The sequence below is a fragment of the Mesoplodon bidens genome (assembly GCF_964165515.1).
Source record: "Mesoplodon bidens genome assembly, chromosome: 1".
In the NCBI taxonomy this organism is placed as follows: domain Eukaryota; kingdom Metazoa; phylum Chordata; class Mammalia; order Artiodactyla; family Ziphiidae; genus Mesoplodon; species Mesoplodon bidens.
The window spans coordinates 54,358,572-54,372,238 of NC_138176.1; the positions used below are offsets into that span (position 1 = coordinate 54,358,572).

At 43.9% G+C, this 13,667-nt stretch overlaps 1 protein-coding gene across 1 annotated transcript in view; it reads left to right on the forward strand.

The window, feature by feature from the left end:
* SEL1L3 (SEL1L family member 3) overlaps positions 1-13,667 on the forward strand; it is a 100,474-nt gene that overhangs the window by 42,817 nt on the left and 43,990 nt on the right. The window contains exons 10-11 of the mRNA XM_081245986.1: positions 10,189-10,400; positions 11,563-11,742. Of these exons, the coding sequence (XP_081102112.1) occupies positions 10,189-10,400; positions 11,563-11,742 (392 nt within the window). The remainder of the gene's footprint in view (positions 1-10,188; positions 10,401-11,562; positions 11,743-13,667) is intronic.

Here is a 13,667-nt window from a genome sequence, read left to right on the forward strand (position 1 = left end):
GTAAACTCTATGTAAACAGCGTTTCTCAATCTTAGCACTACTGATATTTTGGATAATTCGTTGTTGTGAAGGATCTGTCCTGTGTATCGTAGGATGTTTAGCTGCATTTCTGGTCTCTACCCACTAGATACCAGCAGGACTCTGTCCCCTCCCATAAACCTCCACCCAAGGGTGACAACTAAAAATGTCTCCAGATATTGTCAAGTGTCCCCAGGGAGGTCAAATCGCCCCCGGTGGAGAATCCCTGCTGTGTAAGTGTTACACTATTACTACCAGGCAGAGACAATTGCTGGGTTTTCGTGGGCCTTCTGGGAGGTGGTTGAACTGCCCCCTGAGACAGGTGAACGGAAGAGGGTGATGCATGTTGGAAAGTGTAGGCTAAACGGGCAAAGACCACATCACCTCAAAACTGGCTTTATGAGATTTCAGATATATTTAAATATAGTTTTACTGATTAGGAACAGGAGTGAATCATTTTCACAAAACATTATTTTTCAAGCAAATACTCTCAATAAAGAATGTTTTTGTGTTATTTTTACTGCTCAGGAGTTTCTTTTAAAGAATGCAGAATGGGGCTTCCCTGGTGGCGCAGTGGTTGGGAGTCCGCCTGCCGATGCAGGGGACACGGGTTTGTGCCCCGGTCCGGCAGGATCCCGCATGCCACGGAGCACCTGGGCCTGTGGGCCATGGCCGCTGGGCCTGCGCGTCCGGAGCCTGTGCTCCGCGGCGGGGCGGGGCGCGGCAGTGAGAGGCCCACGTACCGCAAAAAAAAAATGCAGAATGATTTTATTCTCTGTGGAGGCCTAGAAAGGGAGCTAATTAACCCAGATCATGAACCCCCAAACCTTGAGACTTGATGGGCTGCAGTGCTGGGGAGTTGTCACACTGCAGCATAGACACGCGTCCAGCTGCCCTCGGTCAGGCTTCCGGGGCCCCATGCCTGGGGGGAGGGGGACACAAAGCCGGATTTGCCACTTTAGGGCCCACTGCTGGTGCCCAAGGAGCCGGTCAGGTCCTTCTGGTGCCAAGTCGGCTTAGATCAGCGCCAGGGAGCATACACGGAGGGGCCCCTATCTGCCCGGGAATGCAGCCACCTGCATCCCGCCTCTCCCTGCCATTTCCTGGGGCCCAGAAGCAGGTGGGGAGGGAGGGTAGTCAGGGTAGGCAAATCTCCAGAACCAACCTCAGGCTCCCATTCTGCCTTCACCCCCTATTTTTCTAGTTCACGTTGTCCCATCCATAGGGACTGGGGGCCTCCTGCAGGGGTAGGGCTTACACCCATTTAAATTCATCTCTACCTGGCACACTGCCCTTGCTTGGGGCCATCATAGTTAACTAGATAATCTCTGTGGTTAACCCTGGAGAGAGATTGGTGTCAGACGTTGTGCCCAGTTTCTAACAATCCTGAGGGAAGTGCAGAAAATTTGATTTTGTAAATTGAGGGGAAAAAAATTACATTATTTACATATCTTTACTCTGGTCTCCTATAAAAAGAAGAGTAGTCTGACTGGTGTGACTATGTATCTATTCCTGGTTCCTCACATAACTTTTGATCCAAGTTTATCCTGCTGTGAGTGTCTAGCTGGCTTTGCAGTGCTTTGGACAACTCTAGTCAATAGGAACTATGTTTGCATCATGTTTTCTGCTGCTGGCCTGAGCTGTTTGGTCCTGTTGACCAGTAGACTTTACTAGAACATCCTCATCATGTTACATTTCTTGTATCTGAGATAAGCTACAAGAACAGACTCAAGGATCAGATGTTGGCTGCTTAGAATTCTTGCTGTAGGAACTGAGTAGGTGCAGTAACAAAGATAAGGAATGAAACCGTGTGAGTAGCTTAAGTCACTCGTATCACAACCTTCCATTCATTCATTCACTAGACAAGTATTGACCAAGTGGCCCAGGATAGGACAAAGATGAGGCCATGTTTTGAATGAGAGTGACTTAGGTTAAATGCAAAGCATTAGGAAAAATGCTCCCATAGCTCCCACAAAGGGAATTAATTGGTGGAATTATTTTTTTCCTGGCATTAAAAAAATATATACGACAGCATGAGACAATGGCCTGTAATTTCGGGTTCTTTGCGACAGACTCACCCTTTTCTTGGCAGCCTCTCCTCACATATACAGCCAACTCTACTGCCAGGCTGCTGCACGTGCACGCTTCAGACGGCAGCGTTTTCCCCCGACACTGTGTGATTTTAGATGGATCATCTGCTCTCCCTCTGAGCCAACGATGTACTTCAAAGGAGCCATGAGAACGGTGCAGGGAGTGCAGAGTCGGAAGCTTTCAACCAGTAGGAGTGTCCTCTGCATTCCGCCCAGTGAGGTCAGGAGTGGTCACCACCTTCTAGTTGTTGCCAAAAGATTGAGCTCTATTTTTCTACTGCAAAAGAGAATCCCCAAATATTTACACCCTCCCTCTTTAAGGACTGTAATTTTTTAAAAAATTTGTGGTAAAATGCACATAATTTAAAATTCTCCATCATCACCATTTTTAGGTGTACCCTTCAGTAGCATTAAGTACGTTCACATTGTTGCACGACAGATTCTAGAACTTTCTTATCTTGCAAAACTGAAACTCTGTACTCATTAAACCACAACTCCCCGCCCTGCCCCTGCCCCCACCCCCAGTCCCTAGTGACCACCATTCTACTTTCTGTGTCTATGAACTTGACTCTTCTAGATACCTGATATGAGTGCAATCATACAGTATTTGTCTTTGCATGACTGGCTTATCTCGCTTAGCATAAGGTCCTCAAGGTTCATCCATGTTATAGCATCTGTCAGAATCTCCTTCCGCTTTAAGGCTGAATAATATTCCATTGTGTGTCCATACCACATTTTGTTTATTCATTCATCTGTTGATGGACACTTAGGTTGCTTCCCCCTCTTGGCTATTGTGAATAGTGCTGGTTTGAACGTGGTGTACAAGTATCTCTTTAGGACTCGGCTTTCAGTTCTTTTGGCTGTATACTCAGAGGTGGGCTTGCTGGATCATACAGTAATTCTATGTTTAATCTTTTGAGGAACCATTAGCCTGTTTTCCATAGGGGCTGCACCATCTTACATTCCCGTCAACAGCATACAAGTGTTCCAATTTCTCCACATTCTCACCAACACTTGTGATTTTCTGGGTTTTTGATAATAGCTATCCTTATGGGTATGACGGGTAATTTATGTTTGTAACTTATATACCGGGGAAAGTCTGGTTTCATAGGAATGAAGAATGTAATGCTCTCATAAAGTGACAGTGTCTACGAAAGAGCTTCACAGACAGAAAGATACCCTATGGATATGAGAGATAGAGTCACCCGGATAGGGCTCGTCTCATCTGCCTTGACTTACAGCGCTTTGATCCTATGGGTGTGTCCATTACTCGCTTGACTGCAAGCTTGTTGAGGGTAATGCGAGAGGTATAAGTATCCCACTATGCTTCCTATTCCTTCACAGTGTCTGCAACGGTGCTGGGCATACGTTAGCTGCTTAGTTATCAATCCTTCTTCCATATGACCCTATACAGTGCATTTATGCCCCCCTCCCCTCAAAGAACACACCTCAGCCACCCATGCTCTTCAATTTGCCTGCCTTGCAAGCAGCCTTCAAGTCCCAGCTCAAACACTGCCTGCTCACATCGTCTTTCCTGTCCCCCCAAGCAGTCAGCTCCATCTCCCCTGCCCCCCTTGCCATTTTGTAGGTGTCCCCTTATCAGTACCTATCTTACCACATTACAATATTGATTTGCCTGTCTGATTCCACAGTGGAGCTCAGACGTCTTCAAAGACAGCAACAGAATCTAGGTTTTCTTTGAAGACCTGAAATAAGTATTTGTTGAGCCACTGAACACGCTCCAGATGAATAAGTTATCTCATTGGAAATACTCAAAACATCTTTTTGGGTCTGTGAATCAGTGAAGGAACAAGGAGTTTAACTTCCAGGAGATACAAATTCAAGGTCTGCGCTAGCTAAGCCATAGCACCAATCCAGACCGATGGAGTCTGTGGGCTTATTTGCCTTTCCTCCACATTTTTTTCACTTCTCTCACGCTTCCTTAGCCTGCTTCTCCCTCAGAAGCTGCTGTCCTGGCTCTGAAGACACCTTTGCAAGTACAGTCCTGTTTGCCAGGTCAGCCAGGATGCTGTCTCTCAACTCTCCCCTGACAACAAAAGTAGGCCAGGGGCTTCCCTGGTGGCGCAGTGGTTAAGAATCTGCCTGCCAATGCAAGGGACATGGGTTCGAGCCCTGGCCTGGGAAGATCCCACATGCCGCGGAGCAACTAAACCCGTGTGCCACAACTACTGAGCCTGAGCTCTAGAGCCCGCGAGCCACAACTACTGAGCCCGCGTGCCTAGAGCCCGTGCTCCGCAACAAGAGAAGCCACCACAATGAGAAGCCCACGCACTGTAACGGCAACGAAGAGTAGCCCCAGCTCGTCGCAACTAGAGAAAGCCCGCGTGCACCAACAAAGACCCAAACTCAGCCAAAAATAAATAAATAAGATAAATAAATTTATAAAAATAAATAAATAAGTAAAGACATCAGTGCTCTTGGGGCACCCAACTGCAGCGCACACAGATGTAGCAGCCAACCCTTCCTGCCACGGCTCTGCATCCTGGTTTCCTCGAGTGGCCCAGGAATGCTCCTGTGATGCTCTGTCCTGAAGTTCACCGCTGTCCAGGCTCTGGGGGGCATCTGACACAAGACCCCATGTTCAAGACTTCAGGGGGGGGAGGGTGGGAGGGAGACGCAAGAGGGAGGGGATATGGAAACATATGTATAACTGATTCATTATGTTATAAAGCAGAAACTAACACACCATTGCTAAGCAATTATACTCCAATAAGGATGTAAAAAAAAAAAAATGACTTCAGGGGGACCATTCTGCTTGGTCAACCTCTGTGTTGTTTCCTGGGGAAACTCTAGTTCTTTAGGAAAATGGCTCTTGTCAGAGCATAGAGATTGCCCTATTTGCATTGGGGCTTTTTCTAATGCTAGGCTGGTAGTATTTTAGTATGCACGCCTTTTCATCCTTTAAGAAGTATACTGGCTGTTTCTTTTTACTCTCCTCTCACACCTTTCTTGACAAAATGGAACGCTTTGAATTCAAAAACCCTCTGAATGGGGCTCTGGCATCAGGGAAGAGAAACGGTGAGAACCAGCTGGTAAGAGGTGGCAGGAATGGCAGAGCTAGGTGGGGCTCCAGGCCAGAGAGCTGGTATGGCAGGAAGGAGCAAGGAAGGACACAATGGCCCACGTGCAGGGGGTCTCGAAGGTAGGGAGCCCCAGGGAAGCGTGACAGGTGAGTGGACCAGCACACCCTCCAGACATTTGCCCTGAGGCCAGAACTGTTTATTTCCTTTCTTCCTTTCATGCTGCACTGGGCACCTCTGAGCCCATGGTAGCTGATGACTGTGGCTACAGAAAGTCCAAGGTCTGCCAGCAAATGGTTCTCGGGAGGAAGCCAGGTCTGAGGCTGGGCTCCCCTCCCAGGGCTGACACCATCTGCATTGTTCCTTCAGGGCCACAGCCTGACTCCTGCCCCAGGCTTCAGAGAGCAGAGTGCAGGGGACAAGGTTCCTCTACACAGTATGCAGACAGGTGCTGGCTGCACTATCGTCCCTCTAGCTTGTTTCTAACTCTTCTTATTTTTGCCAACAATTGCAATGTTTATTTGGAGACTAAAACGCAGAGCATGAAAATGGTAGAAACACAATGGGGTTATTTAGTAACGCCAGGATCCTGTGTCCTTTAAGAGCCATGTTCACTGTTGTTCATTAAAGGACCTTTATCTTATTTTTTTTTAATTTAAGAAAGCATCTTTATAGTTAAAAAAAAAATCCACGGAGAGAGAGAAAGAGGGAAAGGGAAGGAGGGAGGGGGCGAGGAGGAGGGAGGGAGAGAAGTTACATGTATAAAACCAGACAATGTGCACAGGACAGAAAAGTACAAGTAGTTTACTTTTGAGAGAGAAATAGGCCACTTCTTTGAGTCTCGGGAGCCCAGTGGAGCTCATCAAATGAGAATGCAAATGAAGGATGTGCTGTGTTTTTTTAAATCAGTAAACTTGGTGAAGATCTTTCCTTTTCTGGGTAAATGATATTTTCTCCTTTCACATTTTTTTCCCTTTTCAAACTTCTTCCCTGGATGCATTACACCTTTTGGAAGCTTGAAACTAAAAATAACTTTCCTGTTGTTGTCTCATTCCCCTCATAAGGAATAAGTCTGCCTTTCTTCTCCCAAATTCTCCATCAGAGGCAGCTCTGGTTCCTTCAGTAGGTGACTACCTTCTCATTTTCTGCTTTTTGCCTCTTTTAATGATGAGTGTGGGCTTCCCTGGTGGCGCAGTGGTTAAGAATCCGCCTGCCAATGCAGGGGACACAGGTTTGAGCCCTGGTCCGGGAAGATCCCACATGCGGCAGAGCAACTAAGCCCGTGCACCACAACTACTGAGCCTGCATGCCACAAATACTGAAGCCAGTGTGCCTAGAGCCTGTGCTCCACAACAAAAGAAGCCACCACAATGAGAAGTTCTCACACCACAACGAAGAGTAGCCACTGCTCGCCGCAACTAGAGAAAGCCCGCTCTCAGCAACGAAAACCCAATGCAGCCAAAAATTAAACAAAACAAAACAAAACAAAAAAAACCAATGATGAGCGCACAAATGGTGACCTTGTGGTATTGCTGGAAAAAGGAAAAAAGAGCAAAATAAACGATGCTGTGCTACTCAGGGAGATTAAGAGTTAATGGTGGTGATGCCTTTGTTTCCTTAGCTTCTGGTGTAGGAAGAAAGAAAAATGGGAAAATGGCTCCTACTTCTATTTTGTTTGTTTGTTTTTCATTACTCCATTAATCTCCATAAATAAGACATGTTTTTTAGTTATAGATCTACTAGAAAAAATGCATATGCTAAACCTGTTGGGTGAAATTAACAGTTTCATTAAATGGATTTTTCAATTGCCAGTTTTACAATACCACCAGTGACATCAGAGCTTTGATTTTGTGCCACATTTGGAATTCAAACTTTAAAGAATGTGCAAAACGAGTGGTTTTCCTTTAGAAGTATTATTATTTTATTATTATACTCACAAGTGCAGAAAATTGTCTAGATTATTTTGCAGAGAAAATACTGATTGGTAATGTCTGGGGGGAGTTAAGAATTTTAATAGGTAAAAGAAATAATGAAGGTTTTTCAACCTGCCTCCGTTTCAGTCTGCAAAGTTTTTTTGTGTGTTTGCTAAGGATTTGAACTTTGTGAAGGATCGCCCTCCTGATCCTTATTCTCCTGCAGTCCCAGCTATCTGGGCGATCACAGTAATGATTGCTTGGATTCTGTGCCAGAGGTCAGCAGGGCAAGTGTTTCATTTGGACGTGCATTTGGCTTGGAGTCTCTTTTCTCCTCTGAGCCCCCAAAGCCCACGTCTGTGGGTACTCAGGCAAAACTCATCTTATTAGATATTTTTAAATGCCTATTTTATTATATTTTTTGTGTGAAATGGCTTTTTTTTTAATTAATTTTTATTGTAGTATAGTTGCTTTACAATGTTGTGTTAGCTTCTACTGCACAGCAAGATGAATCTGGCAGAGCAGGTAAGGCTGGAATGAATCGTTAACAAATTGTTAATGTTGCTTTGCTCAGAGTGTGCACAGAGGGGTATCGGAGATGAGTATATATTTTAAAGTAAATATATGAATAAGTAGGAGTAGGATTTACTTTGCAACTCCATCTGAGTACTGCAGTACATACCAAATCTAGCGGAGAAAGTTCTTATCCTGTCTAATGGTTGGGTAGGATGGAATTTTCCTCTCAGCTATACAAAGGGAGAATCCAAAAGGAGATCCCCGGCCTCCTGGTGGAAAAGAGGGTTATTATTCAGATACATCCCAACAGATGAGCAGAGGGAAATGCTCGAGGATGTTCATTGCTGTGTTGCTGGTTATAGCAAAAGCAGTGGAAGCAACCCAAGAGTCTAAAAATAGAGAACCGGTTGGAAGAACGGCACTGCTATAGAATGCAATACTATTGAAACTTTAGGAAGAATGAGCTTCTGACTGCTGTGACAGGTATTCGTGGTATGTGGTTAATTTAAAAAAGAAAGTTGACAGATAAACAACGATTTACTGTCTAGCATAGGGAACTATACTCAATATCTTGTAATAACCTATAAAGGAAAAGAATCTGAAAAAGAATCTGTATATATGAGTCATTTTGCTCTACACCTGAAACTAACACAGTACTGTAAATCAAATATAGTTTGATAAAAAATTACACTCATAAGGGAAAAAAAGTTGAGAGTCCAAACCTATAGGGGCTTTTTGGAAAGAAAATGTATATGTATATAGGCAGATAGATGTGTAATGAATTATTGTCTATGCCAAGGAAAAGTCTGGAAGTATATACACCAAGCTTTCAACAGTTTATCTTCACTATTAAAGAAGATTTGGGAGAGAGAGGACTTCTGTTTTTGTTTTATACAAATCTATATTATTTGATTTTTTTTTTTAACAACAGGCAGCTATTTCTTTAGGGATTAAAAACAAAACAGAGGAGCAAACTCCATGTGTTTAGTTAAGGTGTTGTTTTTAGCACGTACCTCTTGGGATGGAGAGTAAGTAAAAGCAGATCCAAGCTGCTGCCTCTCAGAAACCTGGAGAGGGCGGAGGTGAGGGGTTCCAGGAGCCAGGAGATGAGACTGCCTTAGCGCTGGGTGAGGGGGTAGGTGGGCTCCTTTTCCACAGCTCAGCAAGTGAAGGCATGTGCCCCCCTACCAGGGGCAGCCAGCCTGCCTGTGTGCCCAAAGAGATAGGCATTAGCTCATAATCCATGGTTTGGGTTTCACAGTTTCATCCGTGGATCCTACTGGCTTCTGTGTTGATGCCTTGGAAGAGGTATCAACCTCTGCCGAGGAATTGCCCTTAAATCCAATCTCAAATCCTCTCACTGAGAGTTTTCCCGCATTGGAGACTCATCTCTGTTCATTCCTTGATGGAGCGCTGATAGAGTGAGTCTCTTGTTGCCTCCTGGAAGTTGTTAGTAACATTTTAATTTGGGATGGAATGAAGAAAATCAAAGAAAAATGTTGGGTATAATTCTTTGGGGGAGAAAATTTTAGTTTTAAATAAATTGACCACATCTCTTTAAATGGAAATTGTACCTATGCAATCCTATATAGCTGTTTGTAACATAGCATCTAGTAGATGCACAGAATAGAATTGTAAACGTTCATTGGCTGAATTAATAAAACGAGAGATGAATAATGTAGATGGACTTTAAAAGACTGTAGCAGATTATAGGGCCATATAACTTGCCCATTTGGACTTAAGAGTTTAACAATTTATGGGAGAATTAGGTAAAAGGAAGTATCATAGCTTAAAGCAGTTGCGTAAAGAGGTCTCTACTCATGGTGGCAAGGTACCTATTAAGACAACTGGCTGCCCATTAATCAGGAGGTAGGTGAAGCAGAGTGAGTAGGAATCTTGCTTTTGTGACCTACCAAGCTGGATTCTAAGCTTGGCTCAGCCATTTGCCAGCTTTGGTAACTTTGGACAAGTTAGTCGACTTCTCCAGGCTTCAGTCTCCTCATCTGAAAAATGAGGACGCTAATAATAGTACTTACCTCTTAAAATATGTTTGGATTACATGACATAATTTGCATAAGACACTCAACCCAGTATTTAGCACTTTATAGGCCCTCAATAAAAGTTGACTCATTCTTTTTATTGTATTTAGAAACCCACAAGGAAAACCGGAAGCAAAAGATGATAAGAAAGCATCTCAAAATAAGATTCTTGTGCTCAACTTTTTACAGCAGCACCTAGGAACTATTTCTGAGATAAAACACACCCTCCTTCAGAGTCTTAGAGGGAAAAAAAAAATCTCTCTGGCAGTTTTAGTGGTCCTGACTTGGTGGTGAGTTACACTGAGTAAATTACTCTCTTGAGGCGCTCTCTCAGCTATAGAAGGCACATCCTTTTCTCCAGGATACTAGGCTGTCATTTAGTGCCAAAGGAAAAGCTGTTTACAGAATGACACCCCCAACGGGTTTGATTTACCTCCCCAGAAGCTGGTATATATCAAGTCACTGCAGGACCAACCATGTTAATAACTCAGGTGATTTAGTTGGCTGTTCCCACTTATTTTGTCGACCCATGGTAGTTAATTGTGTGTTCTGTGAATTGTGTTATTTACAGTGCTGAGGAACCAAAGTGAATCTGTATTAGAAATTGGTGGGCGGATATTCGAGAAGGCTGTAAAGAGACTTTCCTTTGTTGATGGTCTTCACCAAATTAGCTCTGTCATCCCCTTTCTGATGGATGCCAGCTGCTGTGGATACCATAAAGCATCCTACTACCTCGCAGTCTTTTATGAAACTGGATTAAATGTACCTCGGGATCAGCTGCAGGTAGAGTATTTCACAGGCTCCAGGAACATCAGTTACCTGCCTTATATTTGCAGAGTAAGGCTCTCATGCCCCGGGTGGAACTGGACATGTTCATTTTCCCTGGAGTCCTTTAAAAACTTTACACTCGCGCTTCCCTGGTGGCGCAGTGGTTGAGAGTCCGCCTGCCGATGCAGGAGACACGGGTTCGTGCCCCGGTCCGGGAAGATCCCACATGCCGCGGAGCGGCTGGGCCCGTAACTATTCTGGCTGTGGGTCCAGCATCCCATATGACATTTTAGCTAAGTGAAATCATTTGGATCTCTAAGCAAAGTATTGTCACATCCAGCCTCCTGTCATTAAAATAAATGTCATACTAGATGGTTTTGTGGTATTGAATCCAAATTTATTATGCAACTTGCCTAACATTTGGAATCGCATTTTTATAAGTGCTGCTAAATGGTCCCTGATCACTTTTAGTTTTTGTTTGTGTACATGGGATTGTTCATCCTGGATTTGAAGAGGCTCAGACTGTTTAGACCTTCCCAGGTGGCTCTGTGTTCCTTTCACTTGACTTCTTTGTGTGTGTCTCTGGCTGTAGAAGCTCATGACTGATGGCATGCTTTCCCAAGTCCCTGAGGCAGTCCCCACCAAGGTGGAATAGGGTAGAAGATTCTAGCCCCGTCTCTGTCACAAAATGGCTGGTTGACCAAGGACATAGGACTTCAACTTTCTGAGCCTCTATTTCCTCGACTCTGAAATGAGATGGTTGGACCAGTTGATCTCTAAAGACCCTTCCCAACACTAACGTTCTGAGAGTGTGAGGTTGGGACGTGGCCCACTATTCAGATCATCTGACCGTAGGTGACATAGCTGAAGAGGACCAAGATCCTTAGAACAGTCGTCAGATATACAAAGAGATGCTATGAGGTAAGTCAGGGGAGGACTCCCAATCTTCACTGAGAAAAGGACAAAGGAATTTTCAGCTGTTAGACATTGAGAAGGACAGATAGCCATTAGAAAGCTCTTGTGTCTTCTTTTCTAACGTTTTTAAAAAAGGCATGTTAACTTGTTTCTGGAATGACTAGGCTCATATGTAGAGGTGAGGCCAGATGACCTTTCTATGTTTAGGATTTTATGACCCTTTTCTATAATCTTGTGAACACTGTCCATTTCTTCTTAACAGGGCATGTTGTATAGTTTGGTTGGAGGCCAGGGCAGTGAGAGGCTGTCTTCGATGAACCTTGGGTACAAACACTACCAGGGTATTGATCACTACCCCCTGGACTGGGAGTTGTCCTACGCCTACTACAGCAACATTGCCACCAAGACACCTCTTGACCAGCACACGCTACAAGGAGATCAGGTACGAGACAGAAGTGGGTGGAAACGGTTATGGCCCTGCTTACTAGAGCTTCCTGAATGGTTTTATTAAGCGTCTGCACCTGTGGCTGGTTTATTTGCTGGCCTTTAGAGTACAGGCATAATCCAATGGAGAGAAAAGCTTTCTTGCATTCTCCAATTCATATTTTCTCAGTGTGTTCTCAGGCCGAATGCAAGGACCATCCTACATCTATGCGTGAAAAGCGTGAAAAGCTTTTCATGAGTGAGAGGACCGGTATGGGGAGGGTAGATAACGGCCCTGGACAGATTTTGATTTTGAAAAAAATGTGTACCAGAAACATAGGCATTTTGTCTTTGTTCCAAAACCATGTGAAAGTGGTGGGGTCTGGCGATATTAGTCAAATTAAGCGAGGGCAGTAAGCCAAGGGCTCCTCAATACGTCACAAGCAAGCGAGGTCTACATAACGAAGAAGCTCCATCCCTAGCTGTGTTCCCGCTGCCGGACACCTTGAGAAGTGTCTGCCCGTCGCATGAGCCTCAGTGCTCACAAGTGATGGACAACAGGCGATGTTTGAAGACCCTGCCCCATCCTGGATTAAGGACTGGATGAAGGGCACTAACTCCAGCCCCTAATTTTGCAGGTTCCCATGTCTTATTGACTCATTAGGCAAAGAAATCAGTGGTTCACATCTGCCCAAAAAACAGCATGTTACATTGGACCAACTGATGGTTTGTTTGGGGGACCATGAATAAAAGGGTGTATAAAGGTGATAGTGTAAGAATAAAAAGAAAGCTACCTTTAGATGATGTAGATTTGCATCGAGCAGGAGTAGATTATGACGTGGTTGGCTTCTTGGCATGTATTTTTCTGTATCTCTTTCTTCAGAATGGTTTTAAGATGTTTTGATGGTCACAGCACTTGAGGTAGTTGAGTTAAGTGCAAGTAGTCTGTACCAGGAGATGGCAATTTTTTTCTGCAAAAGACCAGATAGTAAATATTTTAGGCTCTGCTTTTACAGTCACTATTGCAACTACTCAACTCTGCCAAAGACAATATATAAACCAATGGGGTGCCTGGGTTTGTGCAGCCATAGACAGGAGGTTACTGCATGGTCAGATCTGGCCCTGGTTTAGGCCATAAACCCTTAATTTTCCCCCTTATGCTTGGTGAGTCTGGATTGATAGCAGGATTGTGGAATCTTAGGCAGAGCAGCTAACTGGGAACCAGACCATTCACTCTTCCTCGTGCTGCTCCTGTATTGCACTCAGAAAACCCCAGTGGAGGAAACTTGTGCTTTGATCATTGGAAATGAATGGTTTCTGGAAAAGAAATCTACAGTGGCCACTGTACAGTTATGATACATGTTGTCAGTGAACATTAAACATGAATCAAGCTATAAAATGCCCAAAGGCTGTCTGTATAGACATTCTAATTCTTTTAGAAAATAATGATTTCTTCTGAATAAACTTACACACTCTTATCATGGTCATCTGTATTCTCTCAGAGTATATAGGCTATGTGCAAAATCTGACCTCAGTTTGACAGGAATTTATTTATTAATCGATAAAGTTTTTTTTTAAAGAATTCTTCTGAAAACACATTCAAACAAAATCAAGCCACAAAATAATATTTCCATTGTTCTGCTAAGCCTGAATGTGTTAATAAAGCCCTGTATGTATATATTATACTTTTAGGAATTCTAATTCAGCATAATTTAGCAAGGGGAGACGGTTTGTTGCTAACAAGCTCCTTTTCTTTTGAAGATTTGGCCCATGAAGTGTTATGATTATGAAAGAAAATGTTTAATTGGTCAGAACCAGAGAAGATGAATAGAGAAGATCCATCTTGCAGCTGGAAAGTCGTGTGATTAAGAGTCATAGATAGGAATTATACAGTTAAAAGAGTTGTATCATAGCTCATTTTCTTAAGAATGTGTAATTAATGGT